A 21088-nucleotide genomic window follows, 5' to 3' on the forward strand; every position below is an offset into this window, starting at 1 on the left:
TGTGTAATTATGGTAATTAGAAAAAGCTGTTGAGATGTGAGCGTTCTAAAATCAATAAGGAGAGCAAAAATGGATCATTTGTGACATACGTGGTTTGAAATAGTTTTACTGTTATATTATCATTTCATATGTTTAAGTGGTTTTAATGTTGTCACTAAAATGGCACCTAATTAATACTTTCACACAATATATAAAAATGCACTCAGTACCACAAATTCTCCTGCTGCTACATTTATTTATGGCAATGTACACCCGTTAATGTGTGCTTTTATTTGAAAAGCATTTTTGTAAATGTTTGCTATTTGCACTTTCTCTTAGAGTATAGCCGCAATCTTGCGCCACCATTCAGTATGAGAGATCATCAAAGCAATTAGCTTAGAAGTACTTCTCCATTTACCAAAGGACTAAAACTACTTTTGAAAATTATGGGTAAGATTGCTTCGAGATTATCGTAGGTCAGGTTCTGTAGAAGGAAAGCTGAGACAGGAATTGTAAGAACAAGTGATTTGTTGGGCAATACTCTCAGGAGAAGGATTGTAAGGGAAGAAGGAAAGAGGAGGGGGAAATATCTATGCATGGAGGTGATCTCAGTAGAAATGGGCTGCAGTTTGCTGCCACAGTGAAACTCTCGAGCACGAATGGTATCATGGAATTGGTTCTATCGTGAGGCAAGTAGGCTGGACTTTGGTACCCCTGTATCAGCCGAACATTGGTTGCAACTGGCCCTCGAGAACTGGTGGGAGAGAAGCCTCCTCGGTGAGGCACTTCCCATTTGGTCCAGGGCAAATTCTCCAGAAAAGGGAGGTGCATCTGTGAATTATCAGCATCTTGGTGATGGGAATTCTGGTTAATATGGGAGATCAACAAGGCAACAACAGCATCTGCTATATAGATGAATGACAACTTAAAAGAACAGAGAATTTACTGGACCTCAGTTCTATTATTTTCCCTTCCTCAGCACACACCCCACCACACACACCTATATTTGTAATCAAATAAAGGTGGGTAGTCATGTTCAAGTCCCTTTGATTAGAGAAACAGTTGAAATTCATAAATGAAGACATGGACTTCAGGCCTATTCTTTTTTGTTTTTTGTGGTGTAGTAATAGGAAATTTATGGGCGCCCGGGTGGCTCAGTCGTTTGAGTGTCCGGCTTCAGCTCAGGTCATGATCTCATGGTCTGTGGGTTCAAGCCCCGGGTTGGGCTCTGTGCTGACAGCTTGGAGCCTGGAGCCTGCTTCGAGTTCTGTGTCTCCCTCTCTCTCTGTGCCTCCCCCACTCATGCTCTGTCTCTCTCTCTCTCTCTCTCCTTCAAAAATAAATAAAAACATTAAAAAGAAAAGAAAAGAAAACTTATGTGGACGGGTGCCTGGGTGGTTCAATTGGTGAAGCGTCTGACTTCAGCTCACTTCATGATCTCACGACTCGTGAGTTTGAGCCCGTGTCAGGCTCTGTGCTGACAGCTCACAGCTCAGAACCTAGAGCCTGCTTCAGATTCTGTGTCTGTCTCTCTGCCCCTCCCCTGCTCATACACTGTCTCTCTCTCTCTCTTTCTCTCTCTCTAATAGAAAAAATAAACATTAAAAATGTTATTAAAAAATTTATGTGGCTGACTCTGCTGTTAAAATGCATTTTTGTTATCACAAATGAAAATGAGTTCCTGGAGAGAGGACCTGAGGCATTGTCCATGAAGACTTGAGGGTGTTTCAAATGCCAAGTACACTTGGGCAGGCCTTTCTGAAGGCTTAATACCCCTAGATGTTTTGTTTGCAGAAGACTTCTACTGTCTACACATTCATAACTGATTCAGACAGAACCAATGCATTCAGTGTGTTCGATGAATGAGTTCATCTTAAATTCTTTCTCTGCAATAGATTATTACATCATACAGAAGAACTGTAGAGTATGCTTCTTCCTGGTAGAACACCTCCAACCCTCTTTTCTTCCCATTATAGAGCTTAGTGAAGAGTATCTTTGAAAAAGAATGTTTTCTTTCTTGCTACTTACCGAAATACTGAAATGCTTTACAGAAACTAGGTAACCTTGTATGAGGACAGTGGAATCCCATTTGTATCACTAATTCAAAGAGATCTTTATTCTATTTTCAATTGTCAAATATTTTTCAAGGGCATAGAAGACATATTATGTAAATTCTGTGAATTGCACAATTAACTTTAAAGCAGAAGATCATTGATATAGTAGAAACAAACAATAGCAAGTCTCCATCTTGGATCAAATAAATACTTGTTGCTAATAATATTCACTCTGATTGCATCTGTATTTGATTATTCCAATTTATTAAACAGGAATAACGATATGCAAATGAACCCAGAATAATAAAGAGACATTAATTCAGATTAGAAATCAAGCTGATATTGCAACCTTTTCACTCTGCATAGGGCTTTGCTAATTCTTTCTATAGAACACAAACCAGGCCAGTGCCTACGAGTATTCTGAAATACAAAAGGCATTTTGGAGCAGGTAGACATGTTATTGGATAGGACCTTGAAGAGCTCCTATTTACAAATGATTTCTTCAGTGGTCTGAAATTTAATACCATTGGTAATCTGCTCACTAACAATATCTAGTCTTAATCCCACAAAGTGAGAATTTGAGAGAATAGATGATCATTTTAGACTTGTTTTAAAGTCAAATCCTAAGTTAGTGCTTTCCTCAGGCCTTAATTTCCTTTGTACAATTGTTCATTTAATCATCTACATTTGTGTTTTCCTCCAGGAATAAAAATTCCTTTTTAGTCTGTATGTCTTAATAATTTATTTTCCAATATTTGTTTATTTCATCCATTGGTCATGGTTTTTAAAATATTGTTTTGGCAAGATAGAATAAATACTTCTAAAATATTATGTCACGTGGCAACTTCTTGAAATTATGCCTGGAACTCATGGCAAGACCCATAAAGGATTGAAGAACTCACTGTGTTATTAGAATTTAGAACATTTTCTATAGCACACATTTAATTTGGCTAATGTATTAAAAAAAAATAAACCACCCCAGACTTTGTTTTCTATAATCAGTACCATTTGCTAATAGCTTGAGCAGTGTGAATTCCCTCAAACTCCATGATTGCTTAACAATATGTTGTGACATTTTTCTTGCTTCCAGAAATTTCCACTTAAGTGAAGAAGACCACTGGATTTACCAGGCTGTTCTGGATCAGTATCCGACAGATCTCTGTGGTAGAAGGACTCTGTATCTCAACATGTTACAAAGATATTTTCCTCACAAATCTAGGCATGATTTGGTGAGTGCTGGACCCTAATAACAGCAAGTTAAATTGTTTCAGTGGTCCATAATAACTAAGGAAAATTTGTATTTCTACAATGGTGGTCTAAAAATTATTTTTTCCTATACTCTAGAAAATAATAGGGTTATAGGTTGAAAATCTCTCATTTTTCTTTTTTTTATGTTTATTTATTTTTGAGAGAGAAAGAGGGAGAGAAAGAGAGCACCCAAGTAGGGAGAGGGGCAGAGAGAAAGGAAGACACAGAATCCAAAGTACGCTCCATCTCGCTCCATCTCAGAGCCTGACATGGGGCTCAAACCCATGAACCATGAGATCATGACCTGAGCTGAAACTTAACTGACTGAGGCACCCAAATGCCCTGAAATTCTCTCATTTTTCAAGTTATATCATACATAAGAAGGTGGAGAACCCCTCAGGCCACATATATTCTCCCATGCTTACTTGCCCCAGAGATCTTTATTGTGGCTCCCTGGGTTGCTTTGCTAGTGTTTGACCTCTAGGGGTCTGTGCAGTCACTGGCCCACCCTCAGAGGTTCTGCAATCTCTGGGTCTTGCCCGAAAATGGGGTGCTTGCTCATCTGTCCGCAAAGCCTGCGCATCTCAGCCTTTTTTCTGTATATAATCTCCACCTCGACAATTCTGCTTGATCTCTCTAGTCAGGTCTGAAACACATGCCCCAAGTTAGAACTCAGAGTCATGACTGAAATTTCCCTGAGAAGGGCCTGGGAGACTATTGTTTCATTCTCTAGTTAATAAGGCCACAAAGACAAGAAAACAGAAGTTACCATGTCACCAATTAACTTCACAATAACTCACCTTAAAACATGTATGTAAACACACATGTGAAAGTCTTAACTTCTAAATGGGCCATGCTATAAAATATTATCAAATACTTTGCATTTTTGTAGTTGTTTTAAATTAAGCAAGTAATAAGACCAACATGTGTATCAAATTTACCTTATATCAGTCATCTAAACTGCTGTAAGACACATAACATTAGGTGAAAAAGTACTATTTGTATTCCTATTTTACAGATGAAGAAACCAGAGCAAAGGCCACAGCTAGTATGACCATCCTTTCTTATCCTTTCCTACCCCCCACCCCCCACCCAACAACTATTTGTTTTAATTCTCACCTTTATAGCAGATACCTGTTTTATGAAAAACATGTTATACAATAAATAATTCACTCCAGTTTCTTTTGGTCTTAGTTTATTAAATTAGATCTTTCTCTTTATTCCCTGTTGATTCTATTTGTTTCTCTGACCAGCTGTCATTTTTAAGTTTGTAAATTTTTATGTTTACCTGCTATTAACATGATAAAGATTTTTATACTCACTTCTTATATTGGACTCATTAGTATGCATTTCTGCATGGTATATGCTTCCTTTCTTAGTGTTTGACAGATTTTAAGTATATTTTTGGCTTTTAGGAACAAAGTTCAGAAGTTTCCAGAAGAGATTTTGGTAGCTGATATTTGGTTTAATTGAAGCCATAGCTTGTTTTATCATGTCCCTGATTAACCATACCTAAATTATTATTTTAGGACAACCTTATCCTACTTGCTAGATTCTTTTCTCCTGCTGTTTAGGGGCTAAATAATGTACCAAATTCAGAGATGTGGTCTATACTAGCAAGATAAAGAATATGTAGGTCAGTGTGGCTCTCAACTTCAGGAGACACAACTTTATATAAGGAGCATTTCAGAATCACCTACAAAGATTTTTCAAACTACTCAGGCACTCAGGCAATCTCCATTCCTATTCTTTCCCTCAGAGCTCTGAGGTCTCCCATGGTTGGGATGCATTGCCAACAGGAACTACCAGTACCCATGTGAGAATGTCATGTCCATCAGGAGTGCAGGATGGGAAGAGCTAACATCATTGCTGGAATTCCTTCAAGTTTAGACATACAAACACCTGGACATTCAGTAATCAAGGGCAGACTGAATTTTTAGGGTTATCATAGAAGTTTATGCTTATTAGCATGTATCTAACTGATGAACTTTAAGTAATTGTTAAGATACCCAATCTGATTTAAAGATGGAGTATTTTGGGGGTGCCTCTGTGGCTCAGTCGGTTCAGCATCTGACATCTACTTAGGTCATGATCTCACAGTTGATGAGTTCGAGCCCTGCATCGGGCTCTGTGCTGACAGCTCAGAGCCTGGAACATGCTTCTGATTCTGTCTCCCTGTCTCCCTGCCCCTCCCCTACTCATGTTCTGTCTCTCAAAAATGAATAAATGTTAAAAAAAAAATTAAGATGGAGTATTTTTGAAATTATATGTAGGGGAAGCAATGCTTTCTGTTCATAGGTTCATTGCCACATAGATGTGGAAGTTGTGTTAAGGCTGCCTCATCAGACTCTATCTTATACGAGGAAACTAGGACTTATAAGCTGGTCCTTAGTCACCAGTTAGCCATAAGCTCAGAACTACAGGACTGGTACCTTGTCCTGGTTGCTACATTTAATATTAAGATGTTTGTCCCCAATTTTTCAAAATCATTGGTTATAATTCATTTTTGTAACAATGACATAAAGCACAGGCTCAGTTTCATAATAAGTGTTTACCATCTCTTATCAGGTGGAACATGAGAAATATTGTGATCAGTATCGCTTTGCTAGGGAGCAGCGAAGGATCCTGATATCAAATTGGAATAAGAACAGGAGAGACTTTATGAAGAAGGCCGTACTGACACTTGCTGAGGCCTGTGCAGCACATGCCATGGAGGGCATGTTGGCAAAGGATAGGAGAAAGCAACAGGAACTGTGTGCTCATCTGAAAGCCAAGGTGAGGTGCTCTGCTAAAGGTGTTTCAGGATTTGCCCTGGTATTCATTTAAGAACCCACTTTCCCTTTTGTTCAAACTGAACCTAAAGTTCAGTTTCTCTAAAAATTTAATTTTCAATAAAATTGTTAGTTTGAGGGGCACCTAGGTGGTTAAGTATCCAACTTCAGCTCAGGTCATGATCTTGCAGTCTGTGGGTTCGAGACCCATACTGGGCTCTGTGCTGACAGCTCGGAGCCTGAAGCCTGCCTCAGATTCTGTGTCCCCCTCTCTCTCTGTCCCTTCCCCACTTGTGCTCTGTCTCTCTCTCTCTCAAAAATAAATAAACATTTAAAAAAATCTAAAAATTGTTAGTTTGAACCATATGAAATTGTGATTCTTTTAGATCAACAGTCGTCAACAATCAATAATTTCATATGGTTCAAGTGGAAGTTACCAAGAAGAAGTTACCAACAATCAATAATTTCATATGGTTCAAGTGGAAGTTACCAAGGTTCATGTTTACGTTTGGATTGAGAGATATCCAACACGAACCACAAATGCTGCACACCAGAGACAGATGCTGGATGAAATGTAGAATGTAACCATAAAGTCAAGTCTGATTCTGGCTCAAACACCCTGGGACCTCTCATTCACACTAAAGATGTAAAAAAGGTAAAATTATGAAAAAAAAAGAGAGGATTTGTGAAGAGATATGTTGAGGAGATCTCGATGGGCTGTGTAAGAGCCTTCAACAAAGTGAAAGAGGGAACGGATGGGGTGTTCCTCTTCCTCACACCCAGCGAGGGGCCTCCAGGGTGGCTTGGAGAGTTTAGGGGGCATCTCCTGCAGCTGGAGCTTAAAGATTGGTGTCTGATGCTTACAGGGAAATAGAGGAGCTGCCTCCGTGGCAGAATTGAAAACAAGGATGGCCTCTGTGTTGGGAATAACTGCATTCCCCATAGTGCACGAGTCCTGGAGGCCCCATGTGGAGTGTTGTTGGCAGGACCATTAAAAACAAATTGTATTGAGGTACAGCATACACACAGTAAAGTACACAAATCTTTATTTACTGATAAACGATGTGGTAGGGGAACGATAGAGCAACAAGTTTGATTCTATTGGTAGAAAAAAGATAACCTGGTAGGTGTTACACTATAGCAATTAATAGCTGTAAAATAGCTATGAAATATAAAAATAGCTATAAAAACAAATGTCCCTTTTAAAACATTAGAGGAGGGGCACCTAGGTGGCTCAGTTGGTTGAGTGGCTGACTCTTGATTTTCACTCAGGTCATGATCCCAGGGTTGTGGATTGAGCCTAGCATTGAGCTCCATGGTGAGCGTGGAACCTGCTTAAAATTCTCTCTTCCTCTCTTTTGGCCCCTCCCTGACTCATGCTCTCTCTGTGAAACAAACAAACAAACAAAACCAAAAAAAAAAAAAAATTAGAGGAAAAATGCCTGCTCTGCATTTTTTGTAAACAAAAAGATATTATTTTGGGCATTGTGTAAACTTGGGACCTAGAAGGAATAGAAGCTGCATCAAGTCTAATCTACCATGGGCTACAGATCTAATGCTCATTTCTTCTCCATCTGTGGCTGATAAGAAACGCACAGGGGTCAGGGACTGGGACAAGTCTTTATATACTCATAGTCTTTTTGTATTAAATTTGCACACATTGTCATTAGCCTTTCAGCTACTCTGTGGGGGATATTTTCTTTTTATTGTATTGCACTGAGGTAAACATGCATGCAGTAAAGCACAGAAACATAAGTGTGCAATTGAATGAAATTTTACAAATATATATTACCCATGTAAAAACCACCGAGATCAAAATATATAACATTTTCTGCAGCTCAGGTTCCCTCATGCCTCTTTTAAGTATATATTACCCATACCCATAACCCCTATTCTGAATTTATCACCATAAATTAGTTTTGCTTATTCATGATTTTCATACAACTCAAAGCACACAGTATATACTCTTTTGTACTTCTTTCATTCATCATATCTGTTAAGTTTCATTCTTGTTGCATGTTGGAATTGTTTGTTTTTCTTTATAGCTGGGTAGTATTTCATTGTAGATATGTCCCACAATTTATTTATATGTTATCCTGTTAATGGAAATTTGTGTTGTCTCCAGGCTTTTGCTCTCATGATAACAGTGCTGTGTGAACACCCTTGAACATGTCTTAGGGTAGACATATACACTCGTTTCTATTGGATAAATGCCTGGGAGTAGGACTGCTGGATCAGGTGTGTTTGGCTTTAGAAAATACAGCCAAATAGTTTTCCAAAGTGGTTATACCCATTTTCAACCAGTTTCAATTGCTCCACATCCTCACCAACACTGGGAGTGCCAATCTTCACTTGTAGCTAATCTTGTGTATGTGTAGTGGTACCTCTATGTGCTTTTCATCTACATTCAGAATAGATTATGAGCAACTTTCCATTTGCATATTGACCATTTGATATCCGCTCCTGTGAGATGCCCACTCAAGACTTTTGCCTGTTTTTCTATTGGATTGTCTGTTTTTTCTTATTCATCTGTGTGTTCTTTATACATTCTGCATGCAAGTTCTTTTTTTTTTTTCTGTGACTTTTCACGCTTTTAATGGTGTCCTTTGATAAACAAACAGTTCTTAATTTTAATGAAATTCTTTTTTTTTAACTTAAATGTCTGAGATATAAGTTTATGCAGTAAAATCACCCTTTTATAGTTAGCGTACAGTTCCATGAGTTTTGACAAATGCGTGACATGTAATTACCACCACAAGCAAGGTATAGACTGCTTCATCACCCTTCAGAAATCCTTCATGCCCCTTTGTACTCAACCCCACACCCACCTTCAGCCTTTGGCAACTACTGATCTCTATCCCTATACTTTTGGCTGTTTCAGAATGTCACAGGAACATAACCATACAGTATGTGGACTTTTGGGTCTAGCTTTTTTCACTTAGCATAATACATTTATGATCTAGCCATGTTGTTATGTGTATTAATAATTAACTCCTTTTTATTGCTGAGTAGTATTCCATGCCTGGGTTTAAGCACAGTTTATCCATTTATGACCTATTTTCAGTTTTTGGCAATTTGTGTTACTTTGCTTATGGTGGGCGTGGGCTTTAAGCTTCCCCTGTGAGCCTGTGCCTGGGAGACACTTGCCACTGTTGTTCCTTCCCCTGCAGTAGATTCTTACTAGACACTTGCTGGCCTGGTAGGGGAGAGGCATTCTGCTTTTTCGGTTCAGCTTCAGTCTCAGGCAAGATTTTTGTCTCTTGGTCTTGGGACTAGAACCTGCTTGGTGATCCTGCCCTCCACCCCATGGCAGACAAACTCTGCCTCGGGTCATGGTGGTTCTTGTGTGGGAGAGATCTTCCTGCCCCCTCCCACCCAAGAGAGGTGGGTTTCTTTTGTTTTGTTTTTTGTTTTTTCCCCGGCTATAATGGGTCTACATCCCTTACTAACCCCCCCCCCCAGGGGCTTTTTTTTTTAAGGTTTATTTTTATGTTTGTGAGAGAGAAAGAGTTGTGTGTGTGTGTGTGTGTGTGTGTGTGAGAGAGAGAGAGAGAGAGAGAGAGAGAGACAGACAGACAGACAGACAGACAGCAGAGAGCCAGATACAGGGCTCAAACAGTCATGACCTGAGTGTCAACCGACTGAACAACTCAGGCACCCCAGCGGTTTTTGTTCTATAGGGGTTTTGTTCATATCTCTTAGACCTGTGCTAACATAAGAGGCTTCCTCTGCACACCTCCCCTGACTCTGACCTTTCTTAGGAGCTTTCTGTGAAGTTTGTGGAGAAAAAGCCTGTGAGGGGGTGTAAATTCCCCTTATGTCTATAACTTTCACGGGTTCTATACTCTCACATCTATGACAGCAGCAAATTGTAAAAATTTAACTATTAACCCATTACAGACGATTAGCTGCAATCTTCTTACCCACTTCTACAGTGGCTGTGTCTTTCCCAGGTACTCTGTCTCAAGTAAGCCAGTTTCCACATTGCTTCTCTCCTTGGAGACATCTGCCTTTCTGTAAATTTCAGGTTTATTTGCCCTCTGACCTCAGCTCTCTGATGGGTTCAAGAGAAGTTCTGATGTAGGCTATTCAGGTTTTTCTTGTGCTTCAAGTGGGAGGCAACAATCTTTCCAGCTTCTTACATTCTTAATGGAAGCTGAACGTCCTCATGAAATACTATTTATCAATTTTTCATCTGCTTTATTTAAGAAATCATTGGCTAATGGCACAGGGTCATTTTCAGAGGCATCCTGCTTGAGATTTTTCTGTCCAACAGGGCTCCTGCCAAAGGAGAGGGGATTCCCCCCCAAAAAGTGGGGTGGAATAGCAATAAATGGGAACCTGATAGGTGGAAGAGAAGTAGTTAGACAATGTACATGACCCACATTAGGGAAATTTTTCCAGAAACAGCCCAGCTATCAATCAAGAGAACAAAACTGGTAGGAGGGCAAGAGTCAGCATTAACCACCTGCCAGGTTTACTTGGGACGGCATTGGTCACCAATCTCATGAGAACTCTGCTGTCTTCTGTACATCTTGTCCCCTTTTCCCTCCTGCCCGTGCACTCTGACTGTCTAAGCATCTAGGGAATGAAAGGAGATGTCATCATCTGAATAAAAGGGAAGAGTTGATGAATCTCTTGGAACCAGACCATTTAATTTTGTGACTTATGACTGTGGGCCCCTTTGTAACATGGGTGAGTTATGGGTTCTGCTTAGTTTTCATCTCGTGGCAGGAGAAATCTCTAAATGGGGGACAAAAATAATGCTGTGTTTTGATTATTTCTCACATGTAATGCTGTTCAGTGTATTGTGTATACACTGTGGAGTGTTCCCTACATTTCAGGCATTCTAATAGATGCTTTATAGTCATTTTGTCATGTTACCTCCAGTGAAAAACCTGAGATGTGCAGGGTTTGCTGCAACGGAGTACCTACCCAGTGAAATCAGGGGCTTGGTTTTTGGAAGCAATATAATATGGTGCCTCCTCAGACAGCCATGGTCACAAGATGGTAAACAAATATCTCTGAACCTTTGGAAACGAAGTTTCCGAAAAGTAAATGTGAGCAGAGGATGGTGGAACATAATGTAAACTGTGATACAAAATGGATTCTATTTCCCATAGAGATGGTGTTATCATTTGAGTTTGTGTTCCTGATCGAGGACTGAGGCTTAATAAATTACAGCTGTGAACACTAGTATATCATAACAGAAAAGGAGTAATCCTATCAATTCTATAGTAATTTAAAATATTAAATTATACTCATTTTGTTTTTACCTGGAAGGAAACTTGAAATTTACCCCCATCCTTCATTTTACAAGTCTAAAACCTAAAGTCCTGAAAGATAAAGTGACTTGCCTAAGGTTCATGCCAGCTCATTTGACTTGAAATTCAAAATTATCTTGGCCCTACATAGCTTTGCTACAAGAATCTTACAAAATAATAGAAGATATTTATTATACTGCGAGCCCCAGTGCACTATAAAATAGACCTACAGAATCTGAAAAATATTACTTCATTGTATCATATATTTGACCTTTCTAAAACTAACATGCTAGCTATAATAAACATTAATTAAATGTTTAACCATAATTTTGTTCTTAGTCTTGGAATTTAAAAAGCCTCTTGGGGGATGATTTAGATGACTCGTGCTTTTAAAGAAAAGCATTAAAGGAATTTTGCAATAATGAGTTTTCTCTCTCTCTTTCCCTCCTTCTCTGTTTTATTTTGGCTTTCTATCAGTAATGGATGTGGTAGCGAGTGCAGGCCTCTCACCCGAGCGGCGAGAAAAAACAGGGAAGAATTCTCATTCTCCTGCTACCACCAAACCCACTCTTTGATCCCCTAAATTCTCTCAGACCACCAGCCCCTCCTCACCATCCAGCCTAGACCACTCTGTTAGCTGTGCGCTTGATTTTTGGCATGCTTGTCTACGCCATGGCTGGGAAACCTCATTCCCAGATCTGCTTTACGGTTGACTTTCTCTGCATCCATGCTGGGTGGCCAAGTGCTACTAAGGAAAAGTCACCTTCACCTGGACTCTGAATGCCACATGAGAGACCTTAGTCCTGTCCTTAGTTTGCCAATTCTCCCCGTTCCTCTTATGACTATTTCAAAAGGTCACCAATCCTTTCAGTAACCTTACCTAGTACCATACACCCTCCCCTTCATGCCCCGAGGAGGCAACTTACCTCCTACTTTATCAAAAAAAATGAAGTCATGGAGTTATGAGATAGATCCCTAATTCCTGCCCCCTACCCTATGTCTTTATGTCTTCTGCTAATCCCCCACTTTCCTCCTGATGCAGGATGTGATGCTTTCTACATGTTCATATCCAGTCCTTCTGCCAGTGTTTGGGACTCTGACCCATCTAAACACTTTAGAAACTTGATTCTACTGATTATCTCCTTTGATTATTTTCTTTCTTATTATGTGGGTATTTCTCCCAGCCCATAAATATGGTTAAGTCTTTCTTATTCAAATCAAACCTTCTCTTGACTCTAAATCATCCTCCAGCTCCTGGGCACCTCCTAATTTCTAACCTTTTCTTTGAAATCAAGCACTTGAAAGAATAATCTATATTTTCTCAGGACTTCTGACTGCCCTACTCTGTCAAGATCCTCTCCTCTCCCCAAGGTCACCAGTGACTTCCCAATTACCTAATCCTGTCAGTGCTCTAGCATCCTTATCTTAGTAGACCTCAGCTTCATTTCTCACTGTTGACCACGTACCCTTTGTTCTAAAATATTATTTCAGCTTCTAAAATATTATTCTGTTTCCCATATCTTTGAGGAATACTTAGTCTGTGTGTGCATTTGTCATTGTCTGCACAATCCTAAAACCCTGCTATCCTCAGGTTTCTATCCTTACTCTTTATTCTTCTTTCATTACTTCACTGGTTCCTAATCCCTCTCAGGTTTTTTACCTACCTTTATATGCTAGGTATTCTTCAATCTCCTCCCCACCTCCACCATCTCTGAGCAGCTCTCTCTTGAATCTCATTTATCCAGCTGCCTACCAATTACATCAACTTCAAAGTCTACAGATGCATCAGAGTCAGTGTCCAAAATAGGTATTTTTGTTTCCCTCCAGTAAATTTGCACTTTTTTTCTTAAAACTTAGCTTCCTCTTCTCCCTCACGCACCCCCGTAGCTATTTACCACCTTTGGAAATTTTACACCTTAACTCTCCACATCTTTCTTTCTGTCACTAGAAAGGCCAGTTCCTGGACTATTGCAGTAGTGCTCTAATGGCTATGCTTCACATCCTGCCCTTCTGAATTTTTCCCTCTAAGCTGCATGAAGAATGCTCTATCTAAAATGCAGTTTGAGCTACCTTCCCTTCAGGACAATTCCTTGGTGGCACCCTTTGCTTATAACAATGGCCACACTTCCTGGCTTGCTTTTCTAGGTCCCTGCTATTATTGATTTTGCCTGGAATGCCTCTCTTACCTTTTTTTGTCTGGCTAAGTCTCACTCTTCTTCAAGATTCATCTTAAATGTCTGCTACAGGAAGACTTTCTTGAGTCCCTGGCCAGATTCAATCCATTCTTGGTTCTCCCTAACCCCTTATATATAACCCTGACTTAATAGTGGTTATGGCACACTGGAAAATCTATGTCTACTACACAACTGCAACCCCATCTTATTCATCTTGGTATAACATATACTCACTCCAACTTCCTTATTCCTTCATGTCCCATCCCAACCCACCACACCCTGTGCTTGGTGCTTGGAATATTGTAGGTATTCAGCAACTGTTGCTAAAGCAAAGTATATAATAAGCCTTAGGAATTACCCCCACCTTCTCAATACTTCCTGATATAGTACTATTTCCACTACCTTCTTTCTACCTTATTTATGAGAAAGCTAGCTGTAGAAACATGTGGATGTGCAAAGTCATTAAGGGGTGAAGTATAAGTCGTAATTGTCAATATGGAATATGCTGAAATCTGAAATGCGGTTTTAAAAATAAAACCTGGTAACCATAAAAGGTACATTTTAGGCATAAACAAAGTTACCATGCACTTCTCCACTCTTCTCCGATTCATCTTACTTTTGTGCTCCTTGCTGCATCTCTAGCTGATTGTCTGACCTGATCAAGAAGACACAGTAGTTAGAGAATCAGATAGTAATGGGATAGAAAATACTCTTTTGAGTAAATATAATTTGGCACCCTTTTCACATTTTGATAGTTTCTCATAGCATCAACCCCTTCTACAATCTTCCTTCTCCACAGATTTCAGGCTTCTTTGCTGATGGAGAACAGACTTAGACTTGAGTTTCACAAATCAGATGATGAATGGTACCTAATGTAAAGTAGAGGGTTTTTTCAGTTCCTATTTCAGTGATAATGAATAGTTGATATGGTAAACAACTATAAAAATTGAGCAAAATATTTAAAAAAAAACATTTTCGGGAATTGGACAAAAAGTGCATAGATAAAATTCTTGAAATAAGAGAAACTTTGAAGTTGAACCCTATATTCGCTCTAGATTTCTTTATAACAGTTTTTTTCAATATAAGGTGGAGGGAAGTGTAACCCACATAGAAAATTATAGTCTTTTTTTTTAACATTTATTTATTTATTTTTTTTTTCGAGAGAGAACACAAGTGGGAGAGGGGCAGAGAGAGAGAGAATCCCAAGCAGGCTCCACACTGTCAGCACAGAGCTCGACACAGGGCTCAATTTCATGAACTGTGAAATAATGACCTGAGCCGAAATCAAGAGTCAGACACTCCACTGACTGAGCCACCCAGGCGCCCTGAAAATTATAGTCTTGACAAGTGAAGGAAGCAGATATTGGAGTTTAGGCTGCGAAGGGATATCTTGAGGTATAGGGTACTAGAGATAAAGGAATGGAAGATAAAGAGTCCTCAAAATGCATATAAAAATACCTCATGGGTCCTTAGCCAACCTATAAGCTCTGAATGCACAAAGTGAGACACCAAAAGGCTAAGAGAGAACAACTACTCAAAGCTGAGAACTGAATAGAGATTTCAAAGGTCATACAGTTTTGGGGAGGGGCAGGTATTTGAATTCTACCCCAGCCAAAGTAGAGACATCTTGGCGAACACTCCAGACATTCAATTGTACCTCTAGAGAGACAATGTTTTAGAAGTATGGGCTATACTATAAGATTATAGATAAAACTGAAACATACCTGGCTTAAGAAAAGTAAAAATAAAGCATCAACAAGATTCAGGAGATTCCCTGGCAATTTAACTGCCTTCCAGACTAAAGACAAAACACTATTTAGAGAAAAGTAATATAATCTAGAGACCATAGGATAGATCTATTACAATGTCCAGCCCACAATAAAAATGATCAAACATTCAAAGAAACAGGAAAAGCAACTGATAGATAATCAAGGAATAAAACAGACTCAGAATTAAAAGGAAAAAAATACATTCTAGAAATGCAAAATATAATACCTAAAATTAAGAACTCAGTGGATAAGCTTTAAGATCAGATTAGATAGACATAGCAGAAGAATTAGTGAACTTGAAGACAGATCAATAGAAAATATTCAAACTGAAGCATATAAAGAGAAAATAATAAAATGAAAAGCAGAATAGAGAGCATAAGAGAAATATGGAACATAGTAAAAGTTTTTATATACATGTAATTAAAGTCCCAAAAAGAGGAGAGAGAAAATGAGACAGAGGCAATATTCAAGAAATAACATCCAAGAACTTACCAAACTGGATGAGCAACATCAATGTATTTTTTCAAGAAGCTTAGCAAACCCCAAGATGGATAAATACAAAGGAAATAATATCGAGGCACATGATAATCACAGTCCTGAAACAAAAGGTAAAGGGAAACAAGGTATGTGGAGGGACAGATATGGCGTGGAGATCCATTTTGTTGGTGTGATCAAGAGCAAAGGTAGCATGTCCTGAGGTCAGTGGTGATGGCAGCAACTTCCCAATTGTGCCAGAATCAGTGTGACCTCACCAACTGTGATATGTGGTTCTGGATGTTATTCCTGGAAGCTTAGTCTAGAACTTGCTTCTCTGACCCTTCCAAAGACTTCATGAACTTTCCACAATCCTGCCATTAATACTTTTCTTCTTTAACTAGGGTGTATTCTGATGTATGCACCTAATAACTCTGGCCCAGAAGGTGTCTGGGTTTTGCTATGCTGCTCTAACTTGCCTGCTTGCTGACTGCAGGTTAAGATGAGCAGGCGTCAGAATCAATAAGGACCCACCACTTACCTGGTTCAAGCTGGAAGTGATCCTATAGGCACACAGTACCTTGTATAGGATCATCATAAAGGGGGAGGTGACCACAGAAAGCTTAGCCATAAGTCACATGGGCTGAGTGACCACCTGCCAAAGGGAAAGGATGCTTTCATCACATGATAACAGTCTATTAATATTTATAGTTGTAAGTCATTTCCATTTATAAATGTGACATCATCTCAGGTTTTTTTCCCTTGGTAATTAAAGATAAAAGAAATTTCTTCTTGGGCATTAACGAAGCTCACATTACATGCTTCCTTAATCAGAAAAGGAAAAAGAAAAAACCCAAGACACTGGAAAAACTTAGATGACTAGTCTATCACAGGATTTGGCAAGGATTCAGTAGTTTCTGCCAATTTAGGGCATTTGTTTATCAATGTCTTGGTGTGGTCAGCTGTGCCATGCACCATCAGCATAATCAGTGTTATCTATGAATCCCTCACATTACTGGCTTCCCTATAGTCTCTGCAGTTGGGGACATTCACAGAGAAGTTCTCTGTAGTTAACCATGGGCATAATATTGGCATAATCAAGAGAGCTCTGAGGAACCATAGGCATCAATGCTAGAGTGATTTTTGTTCACAGAGGCAGATGGCATTTCCTCTATACAGCTATATTATGCTATCTGTGGCTCTTGGCAGGTAGCTAATTGAAATTCCACAAGGCCTGGGGACTTGATGAATCTATGTATTAGTTCCAAGTAAAATAATCAAGCTAGCCCTATTCTTAAAATGTCTTAGTTTTAAAAAGTGCATTTATCTGCATTGGGGTCTATTTTGTAAAGTCTAAAAGAGGCTGTACTTTTTAATGTTCTTTATAATGAATGCCTTTTTTTTTCAGTGGCAAATCAGAAAAAAATCTCATAAGATGTTTTACAAATGAGGATATTGGATATGACATATATTGTCTGTTTGCATTTTAGAGTGAGTTTATGCAATACAACTTTAGGCAATGATAACCACGAGCACTAGGTAATTTAAGAGAAGAAAACACAACTTGGGGTTGGAAAGCCAGTATTTTTTAAATTCCTATTAAAAATAAAAATATATTTACTAAAAAAAATTTAAGTGTGTCTCATTTAACAGGATAGAGAATCCAGAAATAGACCCACACATCAGTGTTCAGGTGATTTTCAACAAAGACACAAAGTTAATTCAATGGAGAAAGAGTAGTCTTATAAACAAGTGATGTGGGAGCCATTAAATACCCAGATGCAAAAAGAAATGAACCTTGATACATACCTTGTGCTCTATACAAAAATTAGCTCAAAATGGACCTAAATGTAAAACTGAAAACTATAAAACACAGGAAAAGACAGTAAAGGAGAAAATCTTTATGACTTTGGATTGGAAAAAGATTTCTTAAACACAACACCAAATGCACTATCCCTAGTAGAAAAAGTTGATAAATTGGACTTTCTCAAAATTAAGAACTTCTACTCATTGTGAAGACAATAAAGACAGGCCTCCCACTAGGAGAAAATATTTGCAAATCACATATCTGATGAAGGGCTTGAATCAGAGTTAATGAAGAATTTTCAAAACTTAATAACAAGTAAACAACTCAATAAAAAAAAAAGTCACTTCACAAAAAAAGATATTTGGCAAATAGGACATGAAAAGATGCTCAATATCTTTAGTCACTAGAGAAATGCAAATTAAAACCACAATGGGATATCACTATATAACCTATTGAAAAGCCTAAAATAAAAATCTGACCATACCAAATATTGACAAAGATGTGGAACATCTTGAATTTGCTTACATTGCTGGTGGGGATGCAAAATGATACAGTCACTTTGTAAAAGATTTCTGCAGTTACGTATGCTGTTAAACATACACTTACCACAATACCCCAGCAATCCTACTCCTAGATGTTTATTTATGTAAAATGAAAACCTATGTTCACACAAAAATCTATAAGTAAACACATGCAGCAGCTCTATTTTTCATTGCTAAAACTGGAAGCAACTCCAAGACTCCAATGCCCTCAACTGGGGAAAGGATAAACAAACCGTGGTACTTCCATACGATGGATTATTACTTAGCAGTAAAAGTAACGAACTACTGATACACACAAAAAAATGGACAAATCTCAAAGCTATTATGCTAAGTGGAAAATGCCACACGCAAAGGTTCCATACTATGTGATTTCAATTATATGATCTCCTTGCAAAAAGGAGCTTCTTTTTAGAAGCTGGAGAAGGAGGGACTTCCCTAATCAGCAGGAAGAGGAGAAGGCCACATCACTTCCCCTGAAATTTACTTTCCAGAAATTGCACACTCTGGTTCCACTTAGTGTCTCATAAACCAGCACTTTTTCACAACTGTCAGACATGACTACAAGGTGAACAATATGGGCTGTTTGAGGTGGTTGATGTCCAGCCCAAAGTTAAAAGGTCATTACTATGAAAGAAGGGGAGAATAAATACGAGGGATAATCAGCAGACTATGACTGTGAGTTACCAGCAAGGGATTTGGGGTACCTGGCTCCCTAAGACTCTACTTCTGCTTCAGGCATTCTCACAAAAGCTTATTATCTGTAAGGACAGACACAGGGACCTTGGAGCTGTATCATTCTCTTGGAGGGTTGAGTCGATGGTTTATTTTAGGGAAGATCTCAAGAAAAAAATAGGTTTGGTTAAATGGTAACTATGGTCTTTAGCTTCTCTCAGTCCCCATTGGTTCCATCTGTTCTTCTCTCCATGCCTCTTCCACTTGCACTTGCTACGTGATAACCAAATATTTGTGGAATAAATACATGAAAATTTGTTTTAAAAAACTCATAGGTTAAATCATGTCAAATTGCTGTTTTTGTAGGTCAGAAACAGCTGACTATTAGCACTTTTATATGGCACATTTTAATATGTAGATAAGTATAAGGTATGCTGGTTCCTTTTGTATCATATACAATGGTAATATTAACAGTGCAACTTTCTCTAGAGATCTGATTTTTATATGTAATGCAATAGATAAATGTGCTCTTCCGTCCCCCATTCCACACTGTTCTCCCCGTGTTCATCTCACATATTGCATTTATTTCATCTGATGTAATGTTTATATGTCTATTGCTGGACTCTAAACATATGAAGACAAGGATACACATTTTATTCATCTTTGTGTCACTAGTGTCTGACTCCAATTATAATCCATCATAGGTACTCAAAAAGCCCAGTATTGATTTCATATACCCTTGAATAAATTATATTTGTATAAAATTGACTTTAATTTTAAAAAAATGCTACAGGAAGAATCTTGTATAGACAAGATTCTAATACACACTTTGTATACACAAGGTTCTCTGATAATCTACTTGCATTTCATGCTGTTTACACCTGGCTTTTATGGTTTTTCAATGTTAAAAAAATTTTGCATTTTAAAATCAGTTTATGGTATTAACTCATCCAAGTCTTTCTGAGACAATTGTCATGGTTTTTGTAACTCCAGAGCTCATTCTGGTTTCTATATATACTTTTCTCCAACTAGAAACTCAGAGGGCAGATCTATCTGCTTTTTATAGTTTGCCCTTTTACCTTGGCATTGTTTGATTAGGGAAACTTTAGGCAGTGAACGAGAGGATAATTGGGTAGAAAAACCTAGTCCTGATTCCTTGCTTTTAGCTCCAGAAGGAACAGGAAATCTTTTATCAAAAGAATTTCAAGTTTAAGATTAACAGGTTACAAATGGACAAATGAGGTCATCTTTTTAATGTGCCGTGTATTTTTATAGATCTCTCTGGGTAGTAATGGAGAAATTAAATATATTAGTCATTGAAGGACATATCTGTTACGATATCTATGGTACATAAGTACATTTCTACCTAGTGGAGAATTTAGTTCTCTGAACACAATGACTACTTGTCTGTTGTTACCAGGCTGATTCTTACCCAGTGAATTCCCATTAGCCTATTTTCACTGCAGACTACTTGAGAAAATTCCCATTTTGTAAATGTCTAAAATAATGTATATTGAGTTTCTCCTATATTGTCTCACTATGACAAATGTTACATTTGGTTATGGTGGCTTGCTGGAAATTCTTTTTTGTGAGTGAGAGAGGCAGAGTAGTGAAGGGATAGAGTTGAACAAAAAATGAGGAAAGTGATCTGTTGGTGCCTGCGGCATTTATAATAAAGAGAATCAAATTTCTGGGCATGAAAGAACCATAAGAGACATGTTAAAAGTGATTCTTCTGGGCTCTGTGCCTATTTCTTTACTTTCACAAAAGATGGAATTTGTAAAAGACATATGTTGAATGCCTGAGTATCTGAAAGTGACACAAGTTGATTGTTTCTAATTTCCTTAGTGATTATTACAAAAATTTCTTTGTGTATAGCCTAAATCACTCATTTACTCTGTCACCTAATATTTTTTGAGTACCTGCCTGTGCCAGGAACTGTGATAGGCACTATGCATACAGAGATGACTAAGATGGATGCAAAGATCTTAGATTCCAGTAGAAAAGAATAGTGTATAAACATATAGTTATTATGGAGTGTGGTAAGTGCCACAGGAGAGTATGTATGAAAATTATGGGAGCGTGGAGGAGGGTACACAGCATACAGAGGGAGGCAGCAGTAGTAAACCCTGGGAGAGGCAAGCATTTGAACTCAATCCTAAAGGATGGTGTTTATTAGCGGTAAAATGAGAAGTGAGAGGACGGACATTCTAAACATGGGACAGATGAGCCAGTCTCCCACAGATCAGAAACCTGTTGGCATACTAAAGCATTTTGGTGTTTCCTGATCATAAATTGTGGTCTAGAGAATGACGAGAGGAGGGCTAGAGAGGT

The 21088-nt window shown here is 38.4% G+C and overlaps 1 protein-coding gene across 2 annotated transcripts in view; it reads left to right on the top strand.

Annotated features, from left to right (window-relative positions):
* The window catches only part of CCDC148 (coiled-coil domain containing 148), a 246819-nt gene that overhangs the window by 101432 nt on the left and 124299 nt on the right, over nucleotides 1–21088 (top strand). For both annotated transcript variants that reach the window (XM_060626781.3, XM_060626782.3), the window contains 2 exons: nucleotides 3124–3262; nucleotides 5850–6056. In XM_060626781.3, the coding sequence (XP_060482764.2) occupies nucleotides 3124–3262; nucleotides 5850–6056 (346 nt within the window). The remainder of the gene's footprint in view (nucleotides 1–3123; nucleotides 3263–5849; nucleotides 6057–21088) is intronic.

The sequence above is a fragment of the Panthera onca genome, chromosome C1 (genome assembly GCF_046562875.1).
Source record: "Panthera onca isolate mPanOnc1 chromosome C1, mPanOnc1 haplotype 2, whole genome shotgun sequence".
Lineage (NCBI taxonomy): Eukaryota > Metazoa > Chordata > Mammalia > Carnivora > Felidae > Panthera > Panthera onca.